The 27500-nt window shown below is 48.2% G+C and overlaps 1 protein-coding gene across 3 annotated transcripts in view; it reads left to right on the top strand.

The window, feature by feature from the left end:
• Positions 1-763: 763 nt before the first annotated feature.
• relch (RAB11 binding and LisH domain, coiled-coil and HEAT repeat containing) overlaps positions 764-27500 on the top strand; it is a gene marked incomplete at its 5' end in the record, with an annotated part of 46951 nt that continues 20214 nt past the window's right edge. Inside the window, 14 exons of one of the 3 annotated variants that reach the window (XM_080543270.1) lie at positions 764-1223; positions 7097-7186; positions 16162-16233; positions 16389-16444; positions 16834-16947; positions 17217-17399; positions 17604-17692; positions 18236-18484; positions 19429-19504; positions 19842-19937; positions 20205-20228; positions 24635-24747; positions 24867-24957; positions 25694-25765. In XM_080543270.1, coding sequence (XP_080399396.1) covers positions 764-1223; positions 7097-7186; positions 16162-16233; positions 16389-16444; positions 16834-16947; positions 17217-17399; positions 17604-17692; positions 18236-18484; positions 19429-19504; positions 19842-19937; positions 20205-20228; positions 24635-24747; positions 24867-24957; positions 25694-25765 — 1785 coding nt within the window. Of the gene's footprint in view, positions 1224-7096; positions 7187-16161; positions 16234-16388; positions 16445-16833; positions 16948-17216; positions 17400-17597; positions 17693-18235; positions 18485-19428; positions 19505-19841; positions 19938-20204; positions 20229-24634; positions 24752-24866; positions 24958-25693; positions 25766-27500 lie in introns of all 3 variants that reach the window. The other 2 variants (XM_080543271.1, XM_080543272.1) reach the window with 2 other exon arrangements.

The following is a 27500-nucleotide window of genomic DNA, read 5'->3' as shown; positions in this document are numbered from 1 at the left end:
CTATTGGATTGGACACTTCATTTAACTGTGTTGAAATGACTTATTATTGACGCTAAAAACGGAATGTTTTTCGTATGTTTATGATTATACTTCGCAATATATTTCAACCAAGATATATTTTAAGCTATATATTCTAGCAAGATATAGCTTAAATATATAGCTTAAATATATTATTTTAAGCTATATATTCTACAAGATATATTCTAACCCTAACCAATAATTGCAACCGTTCCATTCTGCAACGCTATTGTCGCTGAATGATCACTGAGTCTCAACCTGCTTTTCGCACGAACATGAACGAAGGTTAGCTGTCAAATGTCAAATCTGCCCTGCCCCGTTTTTTTTTTTGCCCCCATCTCTCCCATATCCAATCCGATCCCAATGTCCCATGTGGAAGGCGGGTGTTGGGTGTGACATTCGTCCCAGACGACCAATCACCTCTCTGCATTACATTCTCCCCTCGCCTCCTCCCTGGGAAAGGGGGTGTTGCCAATCCAACTACCGTAGCTAGCCCATCCGTCCAGGAAGCGAATTTGCGGAACCTAGGATGGTAGGGGAAGGTAGGGCAATACCGCTAACCTGATTGGTTGGCGAAGCACTCGTGAAGAGCCCCCTCATTGGCTGGCGAGCCAATCAGGTAGCGGTATTGCCCTACCTTCCCCTCCCATCCCCTACCATCCTAGGTTCCGCAAATCCGCGTCCAGGAAGACGGCGGTTCCCACACCTAATCTAGGGTTGCTACAAAAACCTTTATACTGCAAAAATGGCGTCGGCGGGGAGCGTCAACCCGTTTAATCTCAGCGACTCCGATGAGGAGACGGAACGGAGATCGGAGGAGGTGGTGGACACAGACCGTAGCCCCCCGAGCGATGGAGGGGCGCCGGGGCCCCCTTCAAACAACCCCTTCTCCCCGCCAGCTAGTAACAGTAACCGGACCACCAGCCCCGGTGTGGAACAACCAGGCATCTCCGTCTCATCCACCATGGCAGCCAGCAGCACGGCAGAGACACCACCCCGGGTGTCCGTGGACGTCATCGCCTCGCAGCTCCTCCGGGACCAGTACATCCTCACGGCCCTGGAGCTGCACAGCGAGCTGCTGGAGGCCGGCAGGGAGCTGCCCAGGCTGAGGGACTACTTCTCCAACCCGGGCAACTTCGAGAGGCAGAGCGGCACGCCGCCCAGTAAGGACCAGGGAGGGGGGCTCGGACCCGGTGGACCTCTGAGTAAGTCTTAGCTAACCAGTTAGCCTATGTAATGTATGCCCTCTATGCTAAGACATAATAATCGATGTTATTACTAGTAGGCCATACAGATAGTAAACAGATAGCTTGCATGCTAAGTGTGTCTCAGTCATACTGGTGGTAAACAATGCTGGCAGCCTAGGTTATACGTGTTATGCACTTGCACACCTGTCACTGTCACTGCAGACACATTATTTGACCTGTTCGTGCAGCTTCTTCTAGCTCAACGAGGATATTCTTATTGTCTAGTAACAGCTGTCTGTCCCGCACCACCACGGCCAATCTACTGTTTTGTTCAGCTGTTCAGACAGACCATTCAGCCGTTATGAATGAATGAATGAATGAATGAATGGTCTTTATTGTCATTAATATAGTACAGGTACCATACAACGAAATTTGGGAGGGGGGGCTCCCCTGGTGCTAGGAAAAAATACTAAAAACAAGAAGGGAAAAGAGCTGGTTGACATAAATAAAGGCTATGTACACTATCCACTATACTATACTATACAAATAAAACACTGTGCTGTACTCTATGCTATGCTATAAATATCCTAACATTTCCTATCTCTGAACCTTATGTGCACGAGGGTTGTCATATTGCACATAGTGTTATTTCACATTCAGCTGTGAGTGGAACAGGTGCAGCGAGGAGGAGAGGGGCTTCGATAATTTTTCCCATAGTCCAGACAGAGGGACGTTTCTCTGTGGAATTTTCCCCTTTACCTCTCTGATGATCAGACCTGACACACTAACGGTATCTATGGTGACAGACCAAAGCTACTCATTGCGCCACACCAACTAACCCCCGACCACAAACCGCTGTTCGTCTGCTTGCAGACAGTATCATGCATGTCTAAGCATCAACTGTGTGGCCCTTTTTTTGTTTCCCTTTTCGCTGATGGAAATAAGGGTCAATTCAATCAAATACACTTCCTTTCACTGTGCGGTGTCAATTTGGCCCATCCCAAATCAACCCCCTATAGCTCATAAGTAACTGTATATATCTCTGTACTGTAGTTTACTACCGTACATGCCTTACTGTATATATCACTATCATTGTCATGTTTTTTATATCATGTTGTTATTTCACTATTTGCACTTCTGGTTAGATGCTTTTCATTGTCTAGTACATTGCAACGACAGCGAAAATATATTGAATATCATCTAATCTAAGATAGCTCATTCAAGTGTTGACAATAACACACCTCCCCAAATCCTTTCGGATCTTGGAGAAGTGTCAAGTGGTTGGCCCTGGGGGTGGATTTCAACCAGGGCATCAGCCCTCTCTTGTTCGTGCACTCTCTCTCTATCTAGTTTACACCAGCCATTGTTAAGAAGAGCATAGCTAATTGCCCCTCATCTGTGGAGCCTGCTTGGTTGCTGTGGCACTGGAGTACTTGGGTGTCCCAGGGGGCATTGCAGGTTCAGGGTGGGGGCTTGGCATTAGGCCCTCAGGGTCAGCAGTGTAGCAGATGGCATTGTAGGCACTAGGCAGCCACACGGCTATTGTCTGTCAACCTCCACAAGGACCGGATCCGTTTTGTAAACAGGATGCGGACACGGGTGAGTCCAGCAGGTCCTCCCATTGTGTTCACCATGGAAACCGGAAGTAAGAGAAGGGGGACATCTTGAGGCTGTTATAGAGTTAAAGGGGCACTTTGCCACTTTTTAACCTCATATGAATGATCTTCAGCAGCACCATACCAGTATTGACAGATGTAAAAACAGCGTAGACAAAACAATGTATAATAGTAGCCTATTCATAGATGTGTACTGTAATGGTAAATGGACTGCACTTATATAGAGCCTTTATCCAGAGCTTTACAACGGCCTCTCATTCACACACACATTCACACACCAATGGCGGCCAGCTACCATGCAAGGCGCCGCCCGCTCACTGGGATGAATTTGGGGTTCAGTGTCTTGCCCAAGGACATTTCCACACGTGGCCAGCCGGGGCTCGAACCACCAATCTGCCATCCTTGCGATCATTGGACGGCAGCTCTACCTCCTGCTCCACAGCCGCCCACGTACACGGATGGCTGTGATCACAGCATCACGCCATGACGTCACCGACCTGAGACCTAGAAGTCGTCTCGCCCCCCCCCCGCCACCAACCAATGCCTAGGTTTGGGTCGGGTCATGGTTCTGATGCTGCTCCATCAGTACATGGCGATGATGTGACATGGTATCGAATCCCGCCTGAGTAGACGGATCGTACCTGTTCCATAATAGGCCCTGGTGTATTCATTACACCCCACATTAGGCTTGAGCTAATGACATTGAAGTGGCATGTAGCCTGAACTGTTTCAGCCGCGGCTATTTGTTGATTGTCGGTTTACTGTAAATCGTTGGGCCAAGACTGTCTCTTTTTGTAGTCATCACAAGTTCAACTGGTCCCGTTAGCACCACTACAAGACCTACCTAGTGAGCTTCCTCTCACCCTGCTGCTAATGAAGCGGCCTGGCAGCTACTGTCGCATGCTGCTCTTTCCACTTTCACCTAGGCCCTACTACCAATGCCATCCTCGTGTGACGAGGGTGTGTGTGTGAGATTGGCTGCGGTGGGGTGACACCTGCTTGGCTGAACAACACCATTCTCGCCCTCTAGCCCAAGCCGAGGAAAGTTAGGTGTTCATTTTCTGGAGCTAACAGTAACGTTTAGCCCAAGTCTTCTTCGGGTCTGAACAGGTTGGTTGGTTATCACATTTGGCACAGTGCTCTGCTCGCCCATTTCTCTCCCCCAGCTCATTGTTTGATCTTCAGTGGTTTAGAGAATTAGCATGTAGCTAAAGGGCTGTTTGCTCAAATCGCAATTCAGTTGACTTGGGGGCCCCAATGCTTTTTCTTTATTGACAGACTTATCGCTGTGCTCTCTCTGTGTGGCTGACACACACACACACAAACACACACACACACACACACGCACACACACATACACACAGACCGAGGTAGAGATTTGCTGCGGCTCTCTGAGAGGGCGATTAATGACATTGTAGTGACACTTGGCTTTGGTTCACACCATTCTGGGCACTACAAAACTGGGCCCCTGTTCATATCTCCACCCATGCGTGTGTGTGTGTGTGTGCATGTGCGCGCTTAAGCATGTTATAATGCTAATCCTCTTCTTAAAGTCTTGTGCATGTCCTTAGGAAGTGTGATAGAATCAAGTCCTCGTGACTGAAGCCCGGGGTGGGCGGGCCCAGGTCCGTGGGTGGTTCTGTAGGCTAGGCCACGGTGTATCTCTGTAGTACAATGTACACCAGGTCTGTCTACAGTCAGTCCGTCCAGTTCCTTCAGCATTCTGTAGAGAGGATCTATTGTTGCATTCTCTCTCTGACTCACCCTTCATCTCTCCCTCCCAGTGGATCAGAGGAGGCTCCTGTAGTGTCAGCCACCTGTTGTGTGTGTGTGTGTGTGTGTGTGTGTGTGTGTGTGTGTGTGAGTGTGTGTGTGTGTGGGTGGGTGTGCAATGCATATTATGTGTTGGATGATGATAAAGGCGGGGGCTACTCTGGGAGAGATGCTGCCTCTGTCTCCCTCTTTCTCATCTCTCCTCTCTGAAAGCCTGTGTCATGTCAAAAATTATCGAAGCTCCCCCTATCACCACCACCACCCCAGCCAAATACCGACTGGAGAGGTTGTGTTGAATAATGAAATGATCCAACAAAACCTAATTAATGCCAGACTTACACCTACGCCTTACACCTTGGGATTCAAAATCGCATTTTGGAGCTTTGACAGAGCCAATTTCCAATTTATCCTAAGCTGACTGTGTGTTTGCAGTGTGGACGAGTCTATATTGCACCCGGTGGGGATGCATTAGGTAGGGAATGGATTTATTCTGGTATCAACTATAAAATGTCAGGCTACTCTCCTGCATCTGTGAGTACAAGCCAGAGGCACTGACAAGTGCCTTTTGAGTACAGAAAGCATGTACACACAAACGGTGTGGGTAGTGGTGGTCTAGTGGATAGTGAGTTGGACAGAAGGTTGTGAGTTCAAATCCCGCCTGAAACCACACCACTACTAGTGTGTCCTTGAGTAAGGCACTTAGCCCTCAGTTACTCCAGGGGGAATGTCCCTGTAATTCGTAATTGTAAATCGCTTTGGATTAAAAGCGTCTGCTAAATGGCAAAATTAATTAAAATGAACAAACACACATACAGTACACATTCTGTACACTTAAGAGTGTGTCTTATGTATGTCTGCACTCATGTTAAACACTTACACTCTCTTCCACACACTCATTTGTGGGTCAGTTTTTGCTGTGTTTCCTGTTGGACTTTGACCAATGGAAACATGCAGATGTATTGATATCAGGAAATCAGTCCTACTCATATATCAGGAAGTGAGTCCAGTTGAACAATTGTTTGTGAAGCAATAGTGGAATGTGGGGAGTGTCCTGTGCTCAAAGGTGGGTTAAGAGGTAAGCTAGAGGTCAATAGGACTACCTTGTGGCAAACAGACACAACATACTGCACAAACCCCATGAGATTCCTAGGCAGTCACAGTGAATGGACACACACACTCTCACTCAGCGGTCACAGGACTGTGTGTGTGTGTGTGTGTGTGTGTGTGTGTGTGTGTGTGTGTGTGGCTACTGACCGAACCATGTGACACACACTCGTTACTCAGGCATAGCATAATACCCAGGGTAATTATGAGTGTAAAAGGACCCATGCGGATCAAAATGTGAAATTCATCAGAACGTGTCAAATCGGGAGTCAAATGAAATCCTTTTTTAATTTATTTGTTAAGGTTGGATGTTTCTCATTTTTTCAGTGTGACATTAAGCTAGCCTAATTCACCAAAAGGTTTTTTCTAGGGGTGCCAATAATTTTGGAGGGCACTGTAGGCCCATAGGCCACAGCTAACAGCTAACGAGGTTACATGGCTTGGCCATCTATCTTGAGATGAAATGAGAGGTTGGACAGTGAGCGGTCATATCTCTCTCTCTCTCTCTCTCTCTCTCTGGTTCAGCAAACAGACCAGGGAGGAAGGCTACAGGAAGGAAAGCTAATACTGCTGACTAGGCTAGCAGGGTGAGCAGGTTAGGATAGATAGGCTATCTCACTGAAGTGAGAGCTAATACCAGAGAACGATTATTATCATAGTCTACATCTTTCTCCATTGTTCTGGGATATACTGTTACCTTCAGGTGTGTTCCTGAAAGGAGGAGGAATTATCGTTGAACAAACCTGTTTGGATATTGAGCCTAGCCTCTCCTCACGCCTCTTCATGGTATTTCATATACCACTTCTGTCAGATAATGCACCACTTCTCCCCGAATATTGTTGCAATTACAAATGGTTTGGTATTCATATGTTTATTAATGGGGGACTATCTCTATCCTAACCCTTTTGTTGTGTGGAAGAGAGTATGTGGTTCTTCATGGTATTTCATATAGGTCTGTCTACAGTATGTGGTTCTTCTGTAGTAAACGTAGCCTAGAGACTGAATTTGTTTTCTCTTTCTCTTTCTCTCCTTCCGTGTTGTAAAGTATGTTGTAATTGCTTGCTTTAAGCAAATATGGGGTGGTGAGAATGTCTATTCTGGGCCTGTCTGTCTGACTGTGTCTTGTACCTCTGCTGTCTGCCTGTTTTGATGTATGTTTTAGTTGTATTTATTTGCACAACAAATAAAAGACAAACAGTTAGAATAAAGGTTTAAAAGGTGTGCAGGTGAGAACCTCACCACAGGAGCAGAAATAAAGGACAAACAAATACAGAAATGTTGATATCTTCGGTCTGTTTTGTCCATGATTGTATGTCACATGTACAGTATCTATGTGGTTGTGACTCTGCTGTGCGTGTGCGTGTGTGTACGTGTGTGTGTGTGTGTGTCTCCTCTCAGACCGAGCAGGCAGCATCAGCACGTTGGACTCTCTGGACTTCGCCCGGTATTCAGATGACGGGAACCGGGAGTCAGATGAGCGAGTGGCAGGTAAGACAAGACGTACCTGACACAGGCAGGAGGAACGAGAGGGAGGGAGAGAGAGAGAGAGAGAGGGAGAGAGAGAGAGAGAGAGGGGAAAATAGGGAAAGGAGAGGGAGGTCACAGAACGAAGAGGTGGAAGCAGGGAAAGAGAGAGAGGGAGAGAGACAGACAGACAGACATCAGTACATGCAGGAACTCTAGACTTGAATGGTGTCTCAATTCCACATCGAACCATTAACGATGTTGTCACACTGACCTATGATGTCTCCATTGCCCTGTTGGACTTTTCGGAACCTCTTTCCATGTCATAACGACACACACTTGCCCTCTGCGATGTCACAATAGCATACCGCCCCCTTATGGTGTCACAATGCCACATTCTGCCGTCTGTGATGTCACTATGCCACATTGGTCCTTTATGATATCACTATGCCTCACTAGCCCATCAGTGAGGTCAATAATGATGACATCACTGTGGCTCTATTTTCCCCAACTAACATTGTTTTCTCTGCCCATGTAGATGTAGTCTTGCATATTCCACTAGGCTGCTGTAAGATTAGACATGCCTACATAGTCAAGTCAAGTATTCTTTATTATCCTTAAGAGGGGAATTAGTTTGGCTAACATTTGACAACAATAGATTCAAGAGAGAGACATTTAACACGAGAAAGTCCAACATACTGTAACCAAGCACATCACAATGATAAAGCTTTCTGTCTAATTATGTCTGTGTGCGCCATCATGTTTGAATAAACCTACCATGAAGCTGGGTGTTATATTTTCAGCGCAAGACTTGTCTCTGAATCTGTGAATATTCACACTCTCATGGCAGCTAATATTAGCTGAATACATCACTTTTAAGATCTGCGGAAAGGAAACACTGAACACAGTGGCACTGAACTGCTCAAACAAGTAGAGAAGAATAGTCTTCCTTCCAAAGAAGCTCAGTTCGATATTTCTGAGGTCATTCCTAATTCCTTCATCAGTGTTAACAGTATGTTATTCATCCATCTGTGTGATGAAAGATTATGGTTTTGTCTCGAGGTCAAAAAGAACGAAAGAAGAAAAATAAATCAAAGTGTAGGCAGAGATGGTGTGACCAACAGGGACCGGAGCTGCAAATAATAATACTACTAATAATACTACTACTACTACTACTAATAATAATAATAATATGTAAATTATGCTCTTATGGGACTGTAGCAGTTTCTAGGCACAGAGGGAGGTTGACACAGAGGAATGGTGCAGAATAATAGTTTTATTTAGTCCAACACTGCTCAGCACCGTCACTGACGTGCTGAGCCAGTCTTTCCCCCACTCCCGCTGTCTCTCCCTTTCGGGACCCGCTAGTCCGCTCCTTGGCTGAGCCCTCGCTCCCGCCCCGCTAGTCCGCTCCTTGGCTGAGCCCTCGCTCTCGCCCCGCTATTCCGCTCCTTGGCTGAGCCCTCGCTCCCGCCCCGCTAGTCCGCTCCTTGGCTGAGCCCTCGCTCCCGCCCCGCTAGTCCGCTCCTTGGCTGAGCCCTCGCTCTCGCCCCGCTATTCCGCTCCTTGGCTGAGCCCTCGCTCCCGCCCCGCTAGTCCGCTCCTTGGCTGAGCCCTCGCTCCCGCCCCGCTAGTCCTCCCTTTCGGGACCCGCTCCGTCCGTCCGGCTCCCTGCACCTCACCCCCTTTCGGGGTCTCGTGCTGGCTCGCCGCGGCTCTCTCTCTCTCGGTCTCTCCGTGTCTCCGTGCGGCAGGTACTTCCTGCCCTACTCATCTCCCAAGGGAACAAACACACACAGGTTAAATAGACCAGTGGAACAATGAGTCTGATCACTGACACCTGTCCGTAATCAGCCCATCATAACGAGCCTGATCACTGACACCTGTCCGTAATCAACCCATCATTCCCCTCCAATGGCAGTCTGGCTCCCTCTGCAGGCCAGAACGCGCCATGTTCCCCACACATCCCCACCGCCAGTTTCGAGGCCGGGGATACAACCGGCCGATAGCCTACTCCCCCCCCCCATCACGGGAGAGGAAGTCGGCCACGACCATCTGCGTCCCCGGCCTGTGAACCACCGTGAAGTTGAAGGGCTGCAACGCGAGGTACCACCGGGTGATCCTCGCGTTGGTGTCCTTCATGCGGTGGAGCCACTGTAGGGGAGCATGGTCGGAGTAGAGGGTGAACGAGCGCCCCAGCAGGTAGTACCGGAGGGCGCCGACCGCCCACCGAATGGCCAGACACTCCTTCTCCACCGTGCTGTACCTGCCCTCCCGCTCCGACAGCTTTCGGCTCAGGTACAGCACCGGACGGTCGAATCCCTCCACCTGCTGGGTCAGCACCGCCCCCAGCCCTCTATCCGACGCGTCTGTCTGCAGAGAAAAAGGAATGTTAAAGTTAGGAGCATACAAGACTGTCTCCCCACAGAGGGCGTTCTTAATCCCATCGAACGCCACTTGGCACCGCTCACTCCATTGGACCGGGTCCGGGGCCCCCTTCCGGGTGAGGTCGGTAAGGGGGCTGGCCAGCTCCGAGAACCCCGGCACAAACTGCCGGTAGTAGCTGGCCAGTCCCAGGAACCGCCTCACGTCCTTCCGGGTCCTGGGCCGCGGGGCGGCGGCGATCGCAGTGGTTTTGTCCACCTGCGGTCGCACCTCCCCACCGCCCAGGATGTACCCCAGATACCGGATCTCCCCCCGCCCGATCACGCACTTCGCCGGGTTCGCCGTCAGCCCCGCCTGCCTCAGCGACTGTAGTACCGCAGCCACCCTCTGCATATGCTGCGGCCAGGTGTCCGCATAGACGACAATGTCATCTACGTACGCCGCAGCATACGCAGAGTGCGGCCGCAGAATACGGTCCATCAGCCGCTGAAACGTGGCCGGGGCCCCAAACAACCCGAACGGAAGCGCGGTGAACTGGAATAACCCCCGCGGGGTAGAGAATGCCGTTTTTTCCCGGGCTGCCGACGATAATGGTATCTGCCAGTACCCCTTCGTGCAATCCAATGTTGTGTAATATTTAGCCGTGCCAAGCCGGTCCAGGAGCTCGTCGACCCGGGGCATAGGGTAGGCATCGAATTTAGACACCGCGTTCACCCGTCTATAGTCCACACAGAACCGTACAGACCCATCGCGCTTTGTCACCAGCACGATGGGGCTGCACCAGTCGCTATGCGACTCCTCGACCACGCCCAGTTTTAGCATAGAGTCTAATTCCCGGCTCACCACGTCTCGTCTGTGAGCCGGCAGCCTGTATGGCCGCGTACGTACCGTAACCCCCGGTGGCGTAACTATCTGATGCTCTATGAGGCGAGTACGACCGGGTATAGGGGAGAACACATCTGCGAACCTATGTTGCAATCGATCAACGTCCGCCCGCTGGTTCGCCGAGAGATGGTCGCCTACGCAGGCCGGGGCGCTAGTACTCGTTTTTGGGACCTCCGGCCCGAACTCATCCTGCTCGGGAAGTAGCGTCACCAGGGAAACAGGGACCACGTCGTTCCATTTTTTTAATAGGTTGATGTGGTATATTTGCGTGCAATCCCCTCTATCCGACCGCACTACCTCGTAGTCTACATCCCCAATTCGCCGTGTGACCACGAACGGCCCTTGCCACTTGGCGAGTAATTTAGAGCTAGACGTGGGCAGTAATACGAGGACTTTGTCTCCCGGTGCGAAATTGCGTAGTCTAGTCCCTCTGTCGTACAGCCGTTTCTGCCGCTCCTGGGCCTCGAGCAAATGCTCCCGTGACATAACCCCCAGTGCGTGGAGCTTTGCTCGTAGGTCCAGGACGTATTGTATTTCATTCTTACTGTCACTAGACCCTTCCTCCCAGCTTTCTTTAATCAGGTCTAGGACGCCCCGTGGCTTGCGCCCGTATAGGAGCTCAAAGGGGGAAAACCCCGTGGAAGCCTGGGGTACTTCCCGCACTGCGAACAACAGAGGGTCTAACCACTTATGCCAATTACGACTATCTTCGTGAATGAACTTACGGATCATTGACTTAAGCGTCCGATTGAACCGCTCACACAGCCCGTCGGTAGCTGGGTGGTACACGCTCGTTCGGACCGCCTTAATGTCTAACAACCCGTAAAGTTCCCTAAGTGTTCGTGACATAAAGTTAGTGCCTTGGTCGGTGAGGATCTCTTTCGGGATCCCCACCCGGGAGATGACCTGGAATAACGCCTGTGCTACACTCTTTGCAGAGATAGTACGAAGCGGTATTGCCTCGGGGTATCGAGTCGCGTAGTCTATGAGGACTAACACGAACCGATAGCCCTGTGAGCAACGTTCAAATGGCCCGATTATATCCATCCCAATCCGGTCGAATGGTGCCTCTACCAGGGGAAGGGGGCACAACGGTGCCCTGGGCACGGCCGGGGGATTGACTAATTGGCACTCGCGGCAGGATGCACACCACAGATGCACCTCTGCCCGAATCCCCGGCCAATAAAATCGAGCCATTATCCGGTTGAGTGTTTTGTCGTATCCTAGGTGGCCTGCCATCGGGTTATAATGCGCCGCCTGAAATATAGCTTTCCGGCGGCTCCTAGGTACCAACAACTGGGTCGTTTCCTCGTCCCTGCGAGTGTCACGACTCACTCTATACAGTCTGTCCCTAATCAATACGAAATACGGGTGGGCGCGCACAGCGTCTGGCCGTACCAGCACACCATCAATACTGATCACCTGGTCATAGGCGGAGCGTAGAGTGGCGTCGCGAGACTGCTCGAGGGGGAAGTCGGCTACTGGAGGGAACGCAGGCGGCGGATCTGCGGGTGCCGGACCCACCGCCTCCTCCGGCTCCTCGGCAGCGTCGGACGCCCTCGCATCAGCGCAGAGCACTGCGCACGCCTCACATTTCCCTGTCGGTCGTGCGCGCACCCCCGTGGTTTCCCCTAATACCTGCGGAAACCCAGCCCAATCTAAACCCAAAATTAGGGGGTGCATGAGGCTCGGACTAACCGCCGCCTTGACACTATACTTTTTCCCCCCATAACGAATTTCGATGGGGACCACCGGAGTGGCACCGGAGTGACAATCCCCATGCACACACAGTATCCCAACCCGCGATGCCTCTAACAATGCCCCGGGTCGAACCAGGCGCTGGTGGATCATGGTCTGTTGGGCGCCAGAATCCAACAGCGCCTGGTGCGTCTCACGCTGTACCCTTACTGGGATGTAAAACGCCTGTCCTGGACGCGAGGGAGGGGTCGGACTGCCGACGACGCGGATTACCTGACCCACCTCCATCTCGGGGCATTCCCGGCGGAGGTGGCCAGGCTGTCCGCATCGCCAGCATCCCTCCTCTACCGCTCGTGGGGCCGTCTGTGGGGTGGAGGTTGGCCCCCCGTGTGTGTTCCTCCCCCCGGTGTCCCGCCCCGTCCTCCGGGCTGGCGTTGGTGGCTCCCGCCGCGGCTCCACCCTAGGCCGTACCCCAGGCCGCGCCCCGCCGGCCCGTTGGCGCGGAGCCGGGGTCGGGGTAGGGCGCGGGCCCGGGGCTGGGCCCGGGGCTGGAACCTGCGGTCGAGGCAGGTGGTTGTCGGGGGAGGGGTCGAGAATGGCCTCCGGCGCGTCCCGCACCCCCCTCCTCTGGGCCCGAACCGGTGGCTCGGTGCGGTCCAGTAGCTCGCGGAGCATGGCCCGCTGCTCCGCCTGCCCCCGCATCAACTCCGCCGCCATCACCTCCTGCGCCTGTAGCATCCGGGCCAGGTGTGCCACCACCTGGACCGATGAGTCCATGGTCCTCTGGGCGTGTGTGCCGACCCCCTCTCTGTGCCCCACGTTGGGCGCCAGATGTAGCAGTTTCTAGGCACAGAGGGAGGTTGACACAGAGGAATGGTGCAGAATAATAGTTTTATTTAGTCCAACACTGCTCAGCACCGTCACTGACGTGCTGAGCCAGTCTTTCCCCCACTCCCGCTGTCTCTCCCTTTCGGGACCCGCTAGTCCGCTCCTTGGCTGAGCCCTCGCTCCCGCCCCGCTAGTCCGCTCCTTGGCTGAGCCCTCGCTCTCGCCCCGCTATTCCGCTCCTTGGCTGAGCCCTCGCTCCCGCCCCGCTAGTCCGCTCCTTGGCTGAGCCCTCGCTCCCGCCCCGCTAGTCCGCTCCTTGGCTGAGCCCTCGCTCTCGCCCCGCTATTCCGCTCCTTGGCTGAGCCCTCGCTCCCGCCCCGCTAGTCCGCTCCTTGGCTGAGCCCTCGCTCCCGCCCCGCTAGTCCTCCCTTTCGGGACCCGCTCCGTCCGTCCGGCTCCCTGCACCTCACCCCCTTTCGGGGTCTCGTGCTGGCTCGCCGCGGCTCTCTCTCTCTCGGTCTCTCCGTGTCTCCGTGCGGCAGGTACTTCCTGCCCTACTCATCTCCCAAGGGAACAAACACACACAGGTTAAATAGACCAGTGGAACAATGAGTCTGATCACTGACACCTGTCCGTAATCAGCCCATCATAACGAGCCTGATCACTGACACCTGTCCGTAATCAACCCATCATTCCCCTCCAATGGCAGTCTGGCTCCCTCTGCAGGCCAGAACGCGCCATGTTCCCCACAGGGACGGTTCCCCAAACCTAGATTAAGCCTACTACTAGAACAAAAAAAAGAAAAGATTCTCATTGAAAGTAGGATTGGTGTGCAACTGGGGTGGTCCAGCGGTCTAGCACCGCGGTCTACAGTGCACACATATGCCCCATGTCGGCATGGGTTCGAATCCGGCCCATGCCCTGCTGACATGCCCTCTCTCCCTTACTTTCCTGTCTATCTTCACTATCTCTATCCGATAAAATGAAAAATATGAGTGAGACTGCCTCATTCAGAATTTTTTTATAAATAGGCTTGAGTCCAGGAAAACGACCCTTGATGATGTTTTTCTCACAGATTCTGTTTCTAAATGTTGTGAACAGCATAACTCTCTTGAGATAGGGAGCCAGCTCTGTGCCTGATGATTAATCTGTTGTTGTTTTGTTTTCATGACTTGACTTTTACTTTCTTAATGCCAAAATGGAAATGTCACGTTTCGGCCTTTTTAAAATATTACCATAATAAATGTAATGTTATTTTTGCACTATTACGCTAGGTAAGCATTAGTCCACTTGACGTATTGATCGGTAACATCAGTCCTGATATTTGAACCCCAACGCAGACCAAACTCCTTAACAAGTAACCATGCAGCAGAGAGAGACTGTGATACTTGATTCACTATCACAGAGCCTTGCTCTTCTTCCCTGCCACCTTCCCTCCCTCCGATTTGGCTTCTCCTCCCCCTAAACCTCCCCCCTCCTCCCATTCCCCGTCTCCTGCACCCCGTTCCAACGTGTCCACCCCCAGCTGTCTGACTCTGGGCTTTTCTGGCTTTGCTGACGTTGATCAAACCCCAGTGGCTGATACTGGACAAGTCACTCCATCCAGGCTAGAATTTGTTTCCTCTTCTTTTTTTCTTTTTTTTTTCTTCTTTTTTTTCTTTTTTTTTGTTCTTCCATTGTTGCGTTTGCATCCTGTGCACTCTTGATCTGCAGGCCTCAGCTGCCTTAGAGGGATAGTGAGGTAAACGTGGTCATTTTTTGTGAACTTACCCTTTAATAAGAAGCCAAATTGGCGGCCATGTCCATTGTTTACAGGGCTAGACTGACTTGTACTAAGGAAAGCAACAAAGTCCTGTTGTTGTTGCACATCAGTGTATCACTCAGAGAATCACTGTTCACACAACATAGTTGACTGGTTGATTGAGGGGGGAGCAATTCTGGAAACTCTCAAAACTGTGATGTCATCAGTACAGAATTGATGGAATGAGTTCTAATTGGTTCCCTTGCAAATACCTTCTAAATTAAAGGAAACCTATTATGCTCTTTAAATCTTCACAAAGAGTCTCTTTGTTGTGTCACACGTTGTTAAACAAGGACATTAAGAATGTTTCCTCCGGAAGGACCCCTCACTCTCCAATAGAACCCGTTTAACACATGACTTAAGCAGCGTTTAGGAGGCCGCAGGTCTTTAGTTCATAGTCATGCAATCACGTCCTCTCTGCTCTCCATCGCTTCTGTTCCTCCAATGTGTTTTTTCTTGAACGTGTTTAAAAAAAAGATACTTGTGTGAGCTTCCTGGAGGACATCTTGTGTGTGGATGTAGTTCTGCTCATGACCTGTTTTACTTAATTAAAGTTAATTAAAGCTAGCCAGTGTTAGAGTTGTCAATGAAAGTCAGTGCTCATTTCAGTTAGTTTTTTTTAGAGTCAAGCCGATTTAATTGCCTGTGCGTGTCATAATAAATAATCACCAGATTCTACTAAAATGATTCACCATTTCTGATTCATACCTTTTAGTTTGATTGTTATAAATACTAGTATATAGCCGAAGTAGCTATCTTACCAAGTGTGTGAAGCCTTTTGGTTCTGATCACAATGACACATTTGAGACTGCGTAGGCTGGAACTGATAATTGTCTCACTTTTTGCCTTTTTTGCTAAAGAATCCCATGTCAGACAGCTGCTAGGATATTAAGGGTGCATCTCAATAGTCTAACATGGCTTTCCTCCTTGTCTCCTTTCCTTCATCTGCACTGACTTGTCAGAACTGGATAGGTAAGAGCAATCATATTGCCAACCAGTCATATTATGGTGGACACCTACTGGAATCTCTCACACCTTTCCAGTTATTAACTTTTGTTTCTGTTTCTATTTTCATCAGTGCATTTGAAGGTAAACGAGGCAAGGAAACTACCTTAGACTAATGAGATGAAGCCCTGTACACTCACTTGGAGGACTATCCTCCAGCCAGCTATACCATGATCCTCTGCTGCATGTGTTCCTTAGACCTATAGTTTGCATGCGTCCTGTTTTGGGGATTTTTTGTCTTCGCTTCTTACAAAAACCCTGTCGTTTTTTTGTGTGTGTCTTTTTGGTTCGTTTTTTCATGGCCATCTTGTTTTTTTTGTTTTTTGTTTTTGTTTGTGTTTGTTCCCCTCTCCTTGGTTGGATGCACTTCCTGTGTGTGTTGTCACTTCCTGTCCAGTGCTGGAGTTTGAGCTACGGAAAGCCAAGGATACCATTCAGGCTCTGCGCGCCAACTTGACTCAGGCAGCAGGTGGCGTACTTTACAACTTCTCCACTTCATCCCTTTCTCTCTCTCTCTTTCTCTCTCTCTCTCGCTCTCTCATGAAGAGAGCTCCTCTCACTTCTCTCCTCTTTTAAGATATGACCCGGAAACAGCCAGTCTTAACTCTGGTGTCTGTCTTTTAGAGAACGACATGCCATCTCAAGACAGGAAGAACTACAAATCCAGCCCTGAGGTTCAGGTAGGGCCTCTCGACTACTAGGGTTGCACAATACAATGCAGTTGAAGGGAATCGTGGGGAGGGTGTATCTCTTCTGCATAAGCAACTGGAGAAAAAGCATTGGGCCTGTTTGTTAGATGGAGAATGAATGTGCACTACTTCAGGGTCTTCCTTGGAGAACGGACAACGTATTTGTTATTGTCGTTGTGGGACTTCCTGGTGTGAAGAAAGCCGATTAATTAAAGTGGATGTACATGAGGGACAACGTTTAGTTTATTGCAATCAACACTCATTCTATTTTCAGAAGAAGAGTGAGGCACTGATGACACGTGTAAGTCTAACTCCCCCCCCTCCCTCTCTCTCTCCTCCCTGTCATGTTGGATCTCTCACTCCTCTTTCTTCCCTACCAGGACCCTATCCGCCCTCTGGAGAAAAGAGCCTTAAACTTCCTTGTGAACGAGTTTTTATTAAAGAGCGACTACAAACTCACTGCCATCACGTTCTCCGATGAGAACGACGACCAGGTGAGTGCTTGTCTTTTTTTTTAAACCACCTCTCTCCTTTTCATCTCGGCCGCACGGACGAGACAGAAGCACAGTGACCTCGTACACGGAACGACACATTTGGATGAAATGAAAAGGGATCGAAACTCCCGTGGGAGTTTTCTTTTCAGGCAAAGGCTCTACTAGATTAGTTTTCAACCATCTGGACGAACTGAAACAAGCGATGCCTGTTGAAAAAAACAGCAAGCAATGTCATTGGTTGATTGATTGATTGATTCCCTCTCTCTCAGGACTTTGAGTTGTGGGATGACGTGGGGCTGAACACACCGAAGCCCCCCGATCTATTACACCTCTATAGGAACAACGGCTCTGCCCTGCCGTCGCCACGGGATACCGTGGACGTGGCCGTAGGGGTGGAGTCTGGCGAGCTTGGCGGAAACTACGTTAGCCAGAAGCCTGACCTCTCCCAGCAGGTGGGTGGGTGGGTGGGTGTGTGGGTGGGTGTGTGGGTCTGCTGGGGTGGGGGTGGGGGTGTGCGTGTGCGTTGGTCCACTATTATGTACTATAAAACGAGAGAACATCAGTAACAGTTGACCAATTGTGTGTGTGTGTGTGTGTGTGTGTGTGTGTGTGTGTGTGCGCGTGCACGCAATTTTTTTTCTATCTCTTAGCAACAGGCTGAAGTGGTCCAGGAGTTGGAGTATCAGATCAGCCTCCTGAACAACGAAAAGCAGAGTCTGGCAGACCAGATAAAAAAACTACAGAGGTGTGTGTGTGTGTGTGTGTGTGTGTCTCTATATCTGCGTGTGGGATCAGTGAGATTCTGAGGGAACCTGGCTGTGCTCCTGTCACTGAATAGCACCACAGAGCGAACAGACACATGACTCCTCACCTCTGCCCCTTTGACTTGAAATCCCTATTTCTGCAGATACGCTGTTTTAAACAACACCTTTTTAAACTTTAGGCCGGAATAGTACTGAATAGATGGTGTAGGTGCATGATGCACATTGTATACTCACCAGGGTTGGGGCCATGTCCAATTCAATTTAGTCAATACAGGAAGTAAACTGAAATTCCTATTCCAAATGTCCTCTATGCTTTTTTTCAAGGAGGAGAATTTAGAATTGCAATGGGAACTTCACTTTACTCCCTGAAATGACTCTTTGAATTGAATTGGAATTGGCCCCAACCCTCTGTACTTCTGCATCATTAACTCATCTCTACATACAAATGAACACTGACCGAAAGCTCTCTCTCTCTCTCTCTTCCCTCTCCCTCTTTGTCTCTCCCCCCCCCCCCCCCCCAACAGTGAGATCCAGACCCTGAGGAGGACTGTCTCTTCCCCCCCTCTGAATACACTGGATTCACCTCAGCCCAAGCCTCCCCTGGATAACGGCCAGTACCTGGACATACGGGGGGTCACGGAGCCCGAAGACAAGCTCCCCTCTGTGGCGGTCCCCGAGAACATCCCGGCCCAGACCGCCAGCCCCCCTACAGACCCCCACCCCCACGCCAAGCTAAAGAGCAGAGGACCCGTCCACTTTGACCAGCCTAACAGGTGAGATATGCGTACAGATGACACACACACACACACACACACACACACACACGCAGACATGCATACACACTCACGGACAGTGAAAACGCACACGCATGCACACACGCACGCAGACACACACGCACGCAGACACACACACACACACACACACACACACACACGCACACACACACTCTGGCACACAATGCCAGTTCAACACAGCAAACATGCCTTGGAGTGTAAAGCTGCTTGACCATAAGTGTGTCAAGGTGTCGAGGCATACCCACCCAGCTGTCTTCTTGGGGTCGTGTCATTGCTCAGTGTGGCCAGCAGGTGGACTCAGTGTTCTGTAGTCAATGAAGACTCGAGAAAATGATTCCCCCCCCCATCTGCCCTCCTTCTCTCCCCTTCACCCCAAAAAATGGAGGGCATGTCAATTGATCATCATTTAATCATTACACACCATGATTTTTAAAGTGTATTCATTGGGAGCACCGTCAATTTTTCATTTCTGCTTCACATTCCCCTAGGATTCAGCAAGTGTTAAGTGTTTTCGAATGTTTTTTGGGATTGAGCGTTTTGATTCTTTAATTGATATGCTATCGCTCCACCTTATTTTCCCTTATGCTGCCTACCATAACCTACCTAGTCCTGGTTTCACTTTAAAATTCCAATGGCTGTGGTATTTCAAATGGCAAAGTGATGACACCACGTCCGAAATGGGTTCCAGACATTACTAGACGAACAAATCCAGGAAACTCCTATAGGCATTCATTCGTACACTGCATTTATGATAACGACTCGTAAATAGCCAGACAGTGCAAATGAATGGTACCTTGGTTTTCGATAGACTTATTATTGTCTGTTACTCTTCAACAGTCATGTCAAATGTGTTGGAATTGAAGGTGTTAGTCACTCTGTTGTTCACGCTGTTGTTGCTGTTGTTGTTGTCGTTGTTGTCACAGAAAGTTGTCACCGGCGTTCCAACAGGCCCTGCTGTCCTTCTGTAGGATGTCAGCTGACAGCCGACTGGGGTCAGAGGTCAGTCTGAGGGACACGCCTCCATAGATGAATACACTTTATTATTCCAGTCAGTGTAACTGCTACTACCACTGATTGCACTGTTCTATATGTGCATACGTATACTTATGAGAATGTTGTCATTGACAGAATACTCTGTTAGCCAAAGCTTTGCCATCCCACTTGATTCATTCAATTGCACTTCAGTGAGACCCCCCTCTCTCTCTCTGTCTTCTCTCTCTCTCTCTCTCTCTCTCTCTCTCTCTCTCTCTCTCTCTCTGTCTTCTCTCTCTTTTTCTCTCTCTCTCTCTCTCTCTCTCTCTCTCTCTCTCTCTCTCTCTCTCTCTCCCCCCTCCAGGTGTCTCGTATAGCTGACAGCGAGGAGAGTGTGATGCTGATGCTGGGCCGCTGTCTCCCCCACATCGTCCCCAACGTCCTCCTCGCCAAACGAGAGGTAACCCCGCCCCTGCCCTTTTTTCCTCTTCTCCCCCCTCCTCAGCCCCATCTCTACCCCCCTTCCCATCTTCACGGGCTTCTTATCTGTCTTCAGTTTTTTGGAAAATTCAGCATCAAACTACACTTATTATTGTTATTTCATCTAATACTCATCTGTTTCATTCCGCCCCCCCCCCCCCTCCCTTCCTCCCTCCTCCACTTTTGTGTCCTCTCGCTTTCTTTCACTCTCTCACTCATTCTCTCGTGCATGCCTCTCTGCTCCTAGAGAATGGTTGTGCACCTTTGCCAGGTGAGTCGTATCTATACACCCCTCCCCTCTCCCTTTGACCTCCTCACATCAGAGATAGAACTCAGGCTCACTCTGTTGGCTACCACCATGACCATGTCCATCATCGTTCTGGGTTTGGATTGGATTAGAATTTCATTGCCTGCTTATTTTATAATTTTTCATTTTGCGATTATGGGATTAACAAGGGAAACATGAATGGGGAATGTTTGGGTATGGTTAAGGTTCATTTGAAGGCTGGGGTTTATTGGTCAAGATGGCATACAGTATGTGGTTGTAGCCTGTAGAATGAGACTGTTTTTATATATCTCACCATGTGCCCTCACCCTGCCCTTATCTGATTGGTTCCCATTGGCTTCAGCAACCTTTAATTGGCTGTTTATGTAACATCTAGGCGCTGATTTGTTGACCAGAAGGTTGGTAGTTTTCATAAAACTACAATGGTTCATATGACCAAAGACTAACTTTTCACTACATGCTACATGTGTTTATTTTTGTTTGACTGTGTGTGCTCTTTGTTTTTGTTTAATACATGCCTACATTTTCTGATTAAGAGACATGATGTGTATGAAATAATCTTGAGTGCATTGTGTAACACAACTGTGCAATATAATTCACTAATAATAACCTATTTAACCAGTCTGATATTGGTGCTAAACAAGTTAGACCTGCCTAAGGGGTGTGTGTGTGTGTGTGTGTGGGGGTGTGTGTGTGTGTGTGTGTGTGTGTGTGTGTGTGTGTGTGTGTGTGTGCGCGTGTGTGTGTGTGTGTGTGTGTGTGTGTGTGTGTTTGTGTGTGTGCGTGTGTGCGTGTGTGTGTGCGTGTGTGCGTGTATGTGTGTGTGCACTTGTGCGTGGTAGATGGAGAGAGATTTGGGAGAAATAACTCAGTTGGTACTGCCAGCTGATTTGCATATCACAGTTATGCTTTTTATGATCCAGTGACCGTAAAGAGATCCGTTAAAAAGAAATTGGCCTCCTTCCATAATCTAGGAAAAACAAACCAAAGGTGGAGGAAAGAGCAATAGAAAGAGAGAGAGATTCTTACGCTCTGCTTCAGTGGCGGGTATGGACTTTGTGCTGCATCCATTATACTCGACAGGCATTCGACTGACACACACACACACACACACACACACACACACACACACACACACGCCCCCCCCCCTACCTGGTTGTACTGCCACTGTTTGTAGGCCACCCAAAAGTAGGGTTGCAAGCTCAAAGCCACACCTTAAGTTATTGACTCTCTGTACTCTGACACGAGACCAGGAACAAAGGAGGCGCACTAAAACTCTGTCTGCCACCTGTCGTCTTTAGCCAATCGTCATAAATCATTGATGGCAGGCGGACACGACTTTGCCAAGAGCTCTCGAATCGGCTGTCGATTGAAGACGGGTGATTGGTTTTTTATTTGCATGTTTGATTGTTTTTACGTTAGCACTTTGCATTGAATGAAAAGTGCCTCCCTAGGTAAAAAAAAAAAAAAATCAACAAAAAAAGACAGCACTAGCTCTACTATCCACAATCGAACACCAACGACCGTGCGTCTGTGTGTCCGTGCGTTTGTATGAGTGTGTGCGTGCATGTGTCCTAGAGGCTCATTTTGGGCCCACTTATCTTTGACTTGAGCAGCGGTTGTCAGATAAACACCTACAATACTGTACACACACTGTACGTTTGGCCTTCTTGGAAGGTTCTGACCATAAAGAGAGTCAACAGTAGACAGCGTCCCACTTCCCTTTTCATCTCGCTTGTGGGGCTTGGCGGTTACCTGATCAACATCTGACCAGATGAGAACAGTGAAAGGACAGGAGATGAGGAGACTATTGAGATGCACCCCCACAGTGAAAGAACAGGAGATGAGACTATTAAGACTCCACCACAGTGAAAGAACAGGAGATGAGACTAAAGGACAGGAGATGAGACTATTAAGACTCCACTACAGTGAAAGAACAGGAGATGAGACTATTAAGACTCCACTACAGTGAAAGAACAGGAGATGAGGAAACTATTAAGACTCCACCACAGTGAAAGAACAGGAGATGAGGAAACTATTAAGACTCCGCCGCAGTGAAAGAACAGGAGATGAGACTAAAGGACAGGAGATGAGACTATTAAGACTCCACTACAGTGAAAGAACAGGAGATGAGAGTAAAGGACAGGAGATGAGACTATTAAGACTCCACTACAGTGAAAGAACAGGAGATGAGACTAAAGGACAGGAGATGAGACTATTAAGACTCCACTACAGTGAAAGAACAGGAGATGAGAGTAAAGGACAGGAGATGAGACTATTAAGACTCCACTACAGTGAAAGAACAGGAGATGAGACTATTAAGACTCCACTACAGTGAAAGAACAGGGGATGAGACTATTAAGACTCCACTACAGTGAAAGAACAGGAGATGAGGAAACTATTAAGACTCCACCACAGTGAAAGAACAGGAGATGAGGAAACTATTAAGACTCCACCACAGTGAAAGAACAGGAGATGAGGAAACTATTAAGACTCCACCACAGTGAAAGAACAGGAGATGAGACTATTAAGACTCCACTACAGTGAAAGAACAGGAGATGAGACTATTAAGACTCCACTACAGTGAAAGAACAGGAGATGAGGAAACTATTAAGACTCCACTACAGTGAAAGAACAGGGGATGAGACTATTAAGACTCCACTACAGTGAAAGAACAGGAGATGAGACTATTAAGACTCCACTACAGTGAAAGAACAGGAGATGAGGAAACTATTAAGACTCCACTACAGTGAAAGAACAGGAGATGAAACTATTAAGACTCCACTACAGTGAAAGAACAGGAGATGAGACTAAAGAACAGGAGATGAGACTAAAGAACAGGAGATGAGGAAACTATTAAGACTCCGCCACAGTAAAAGGACAGAGGACACGAGGAGACGAGGACTCTGTAGATCAGTCTTACTCAGCTGTGGTTCAGGTTTTATGTCCCAGCCTTGAGCTATCCCACCCCATTTTTGAGATCAGTCAACTGATCTTCAAGACCTTGGTAAGCCGGGCGTGTGACCGCTGAGCTGGCCTGTAGTACTGCTGCAGCTCTCCAGGACCAGGACTGAGACTCGCCACTTTAGATTGTTGTAGATTTGGCTTCTTCTGGAGTCTCCTGTCCCTTGGGTGACCCCCCCAGAAGCTGAAAAGGCATCTCAGTTAACCTCCGCTAGCACAGGAACGGAAAAAGGGGAGTCAGTCAGTGGACCTCCACAAACACCGGACATTCAAAGTGAAGTTCAGTTCCTGAGGCTTCAACCTGGCGTCACTCTGCCCGCTCCACCTGACCACATTGTTGATTTAACGTTGCCCAGATGTTTAATCTGGAAGATACCGTCGCGTTCACTGTGAGAAGAGAACCAAGTTCAGATAGTGTTCAGGGAAGTGAGGACTTCCGAGAACTTCAGATGTTTTTCTGTGTTAGAAAAACTGAAAAACAAACCTTCGACGAGACCGTTTATTGACATCAGTGGGCTTTTTTTTGCTGATTCACAGTTGTTGTTGTTCAATGGCAAAACATTTGCTTCTGTTCAGCCACGTTGCTTGAAAAAGAAACACATGGAAAACGGAAAGAATTGATACAATCTTCAAGACTGCTTTGAAAGGACGGCCTGCACATTGTCAGTTTGAATGGAAGACCAATTCAGTGTCCTGCAACCATTACAGACAATCATCCAACATTGAGTGAGTGACTCATACGTGGCCTGGCTTTACCCATGTTTTTCTGTCTTTCTCTCTCTCTTTCTCTCTCTGTTGAATATTGGGGTTTGGTTGTCCTGCCAACATTCGGCAGGAAAATATGATACTTTCTGGAAAACTCTGCTTGTTTGAAAAAAGCCAACGTATTTTTAACTTTGTGTGTGCTCTCTAATTTGGCTGTGTGAGGCTCGAATGCCAGCCTGACCGCAGATCGGTCTGTATCAAGGCCAGCCAGTCAGCCAAGTTAGATTTTTTTTTACTGTGATCTCTCTCACACTGACAATGTTGAGTCTATGAACCTTTTGTGAACTCTAAGCGTGTGCGTGTGTGTGTGCGTGTGTGTGTGTGTGTGTGTGTGTGTGTCTGTGTGTGTGTAGAACATGTATAGGAGAGAAAGACAGACAGTCATTCAAGTTAGATCCAGCAGCAACATTTTGCACGTCCTTTCCTGTGGTCCCCAGTTCATTTGACTCCTGTTTTGTGGAGAGTGATCCGTGGTGTCATCTCTTTGCCCTCTTTGCCTTCCTTCTTTCCTACCCCCCCCCCCCCCCCCCCTGCCTGTATACACCAAGCCTTACCTGATATACAGTTGTCATCATCCCCCCCCCCACACACACACACAAACACGCACACACACACACACACCCCATCTTATTTCTCTCTCTGTCTTGTCACACCTTCTGTAGGAGCTGATTCCTCTCATCTTGTGTACGGCGTGTCTTCACCCTGAGCCTAAGGAGAGAGACCAGCTCCTCCACATCCTCTTCAACCTCATCAAGAGACCTGACGATGAACAGAGGTTGGTGTGTGTGTGTGCGTGCGTGCACACATCTCTTTTTCTCACAGACTATGTGTGTATCTGTTGTTGTTGTGCCCTCACGTGTGTGTGTGTGTGTGTGTGTGTGTGTGTGTGTTCAGACAGATGATCTTGACCGGGTGTGTGGCGTTTGCGCGCCACGTGGGTCCTACTCGAGTGGAGGCGGAGCTCCTGCCACAGTGCTGGGAACAGGTACAGTATTCAGCTCCGTCACCGCTGGACAACGCTCTCCCTGAGGTGCAGTCCATACACTCCCACCTGTTCCCTCCGGACCTGGACGAACCTGAAATCCCAGCCTATTTTATGACAGTTTCCCCAGTCACAGATTAAGCCCATGCATGGGCTAAGCAACACTTTCAATCAGTAATTCTCCATTGAACATGTTTTTTTAAAGAGAGTAGTTCACCCAAACGACAACACACCACATTTTGTTTCCTTACCCTCGAAGAAGTCTACGAACGTCAGCACTCCAAGCACTTCAATCCAAACGTCAGGTCACTTTATATAGTACACATTCATCAAACTGCTAGCTAATTTTATAATCAATAAACCAATTGAATTAATGCCCATTATCTCAAAGCAAGTTAAAATTAATATATAGAAAAAATACTTAATTATTTGTATGTTATATTTATTATAGATTTAGCCCAGGACTTAATCTGTATCTTATCCAGAGAACCAACCCCCCCCCCCCGACTGTTTTCGATGCCTGAGACACACTGTACATAACAACTGATGCACTTAAACCAGCAGTTGTCATGGAGATGACCCTCGTGTGAGCGGGATCATCGTTCCAAGAATATCCCAATAAACACAGAGGAATTCTAACCACAGCGGTTTTCTACAGGGTCATGGTCTTATTATTCTGAATGTGTTGTGTCTATCCCACCCTCTGTGTCTCTTTCTCTCTTTCTCTTTCTCTCTCTAGATCAACCATAAGTATCCAGAGAGGAGGCTGTTGGTAGCAGAGTCCTGTGGAGCCTTAGCACCTTATTTCCCCGTAAGACACAGACACACACACACACACACACCGTGTTCTGTCCGACTGCTTCAGTGATCACTCAGTTATCTACTGTGTTTGGAAAATCAAATTACCTAAATTGCCACCAAAACTGATCAAAATCAGACAATATAAGAAACTGAATTCAGAATTATTTATTAATGATTTGATCAATATTAAGTGGGACAGATTCCAATTAATACCCAATGTGCGAGATGCCTGGGATTTTCTTTACACTGAGTTCACTGATGTGGTGGACAAACATGCACCTTGGAAAACTGTCAGAGTCAAGGGTAAACATCTCCCTTGGGTCAGCCCTGAACGTATTAGTCTGTTTAGACAGAGGGACAAAGCATGGTCAACCTTCCGTAAAACAAGGGATAACGCTGATTGGGAAGTATACAGGCAGTTAAGAATTTTTAGCAAAACAAAAACCAGGAATGCAAAATTCAATTATTACAACGATTCTCTTACTTCTAATTTCAGGAACCCCAAGCAATTCTGGAACAAAATCAAATCCATTACTAATACCTCTGTAATTAATCCTCTCCATTAATCAAATACGAGTTGCCAACACTTTACTACATGACTGTATCTATTGCCCAAGCTTTCAATCAGCATTTTTCCTCTGTCTGCTCTACTCTACTCTATTATCTGAGTCTTACCTGACTACTGGCTCTCCTAACAATATCTCGCCCTGCTGCAGTTCCTTTTCTTTTAGAAACATTTTGCCAACAGAAGTTCTGAATACCATTAATGAATTAAATGTGAACAGTTGTCCTGGACTTGATGGCATTGAAAATAGGTTTATTAAGCTAGCCTCTAATATTCTTATGTATCCACTTGCAGATCTATTCAACCTCTCACTCGCTACCTGTGAGTTACCCTGCTATCTGGAAAAGTGCACGCATTACACCACTCCATAAGGGAGGAGATGTACTCGATTGCAACAATTACAGACCTATATCTATTATCTGTTCTATTGCCAACATTTTCGAAACATTAATTTATAATCAGCTTGCATATTATCTTAGTAATAATCATATTTTATCACCATTTCAATCTGGCTTCAGGCCTAATCACTCCACAACTGCAGCCCTACTTAAATTTACTAATGATGTCTTCTTTGCTGCAAATAACGGTGAACTCACAGGGGCTATCTTTATTGATCTAACAAAAGCTTTTGATCTCGTTGACCGCTTTCTGCTCTTAGACAAACTCCATGCTATCGGTCTTTCTGAAAATGCAATCTTGTGGTTTAATTCATACTTTCATAACAGAAAACAATGTGTCGTATTGAATGGAAATATCTCTGATTTCGCAATTCAACAAAGAGGTGTGCCCCAGGGCTCAACATTGGGACCACTTCTTTTCTCTATATATATATCTCTAAATATATTTACCATAAATGTTCAATAACTGCTGTGCTCAACTTTATGCTCATATACACATCTAAACTGGACATACTACAAATTCAAGCTTCTCTTCAGTCTGATTTCAACATCTTACAAGATCGGCTCTTACATAACAAATGACTGCTCAACAAATCAAAATCTTACACTATGATCTTTGGTACTAGACAGAAACTCAAATCTATACCCGGTTCATGTCCATAATATCCTGTAATGATGGCACTACTCTGCATAAAGTTGACAATATTAAATATCTTGGTGTATGGCTTGATTCCAATCTCTCATTCAAATCACACATTGATTATATCTTGCATAAAGTCAAC

This window comes from Nansenia antarctica (assembly GCF_963989245.1).
Source record: "Nansenia antarctica genome assembly, chromosome: 12".
Taxonomy (NCBI): Eukaryota; Metazoa; Chordata; class Actinopteri; order Argentiniformes; family Microstomatidae; genus Nansenia; species Nansenia antarctica.
This window is presented reverse-complemented; position numbering and strand designations above follow the sequence as displayed.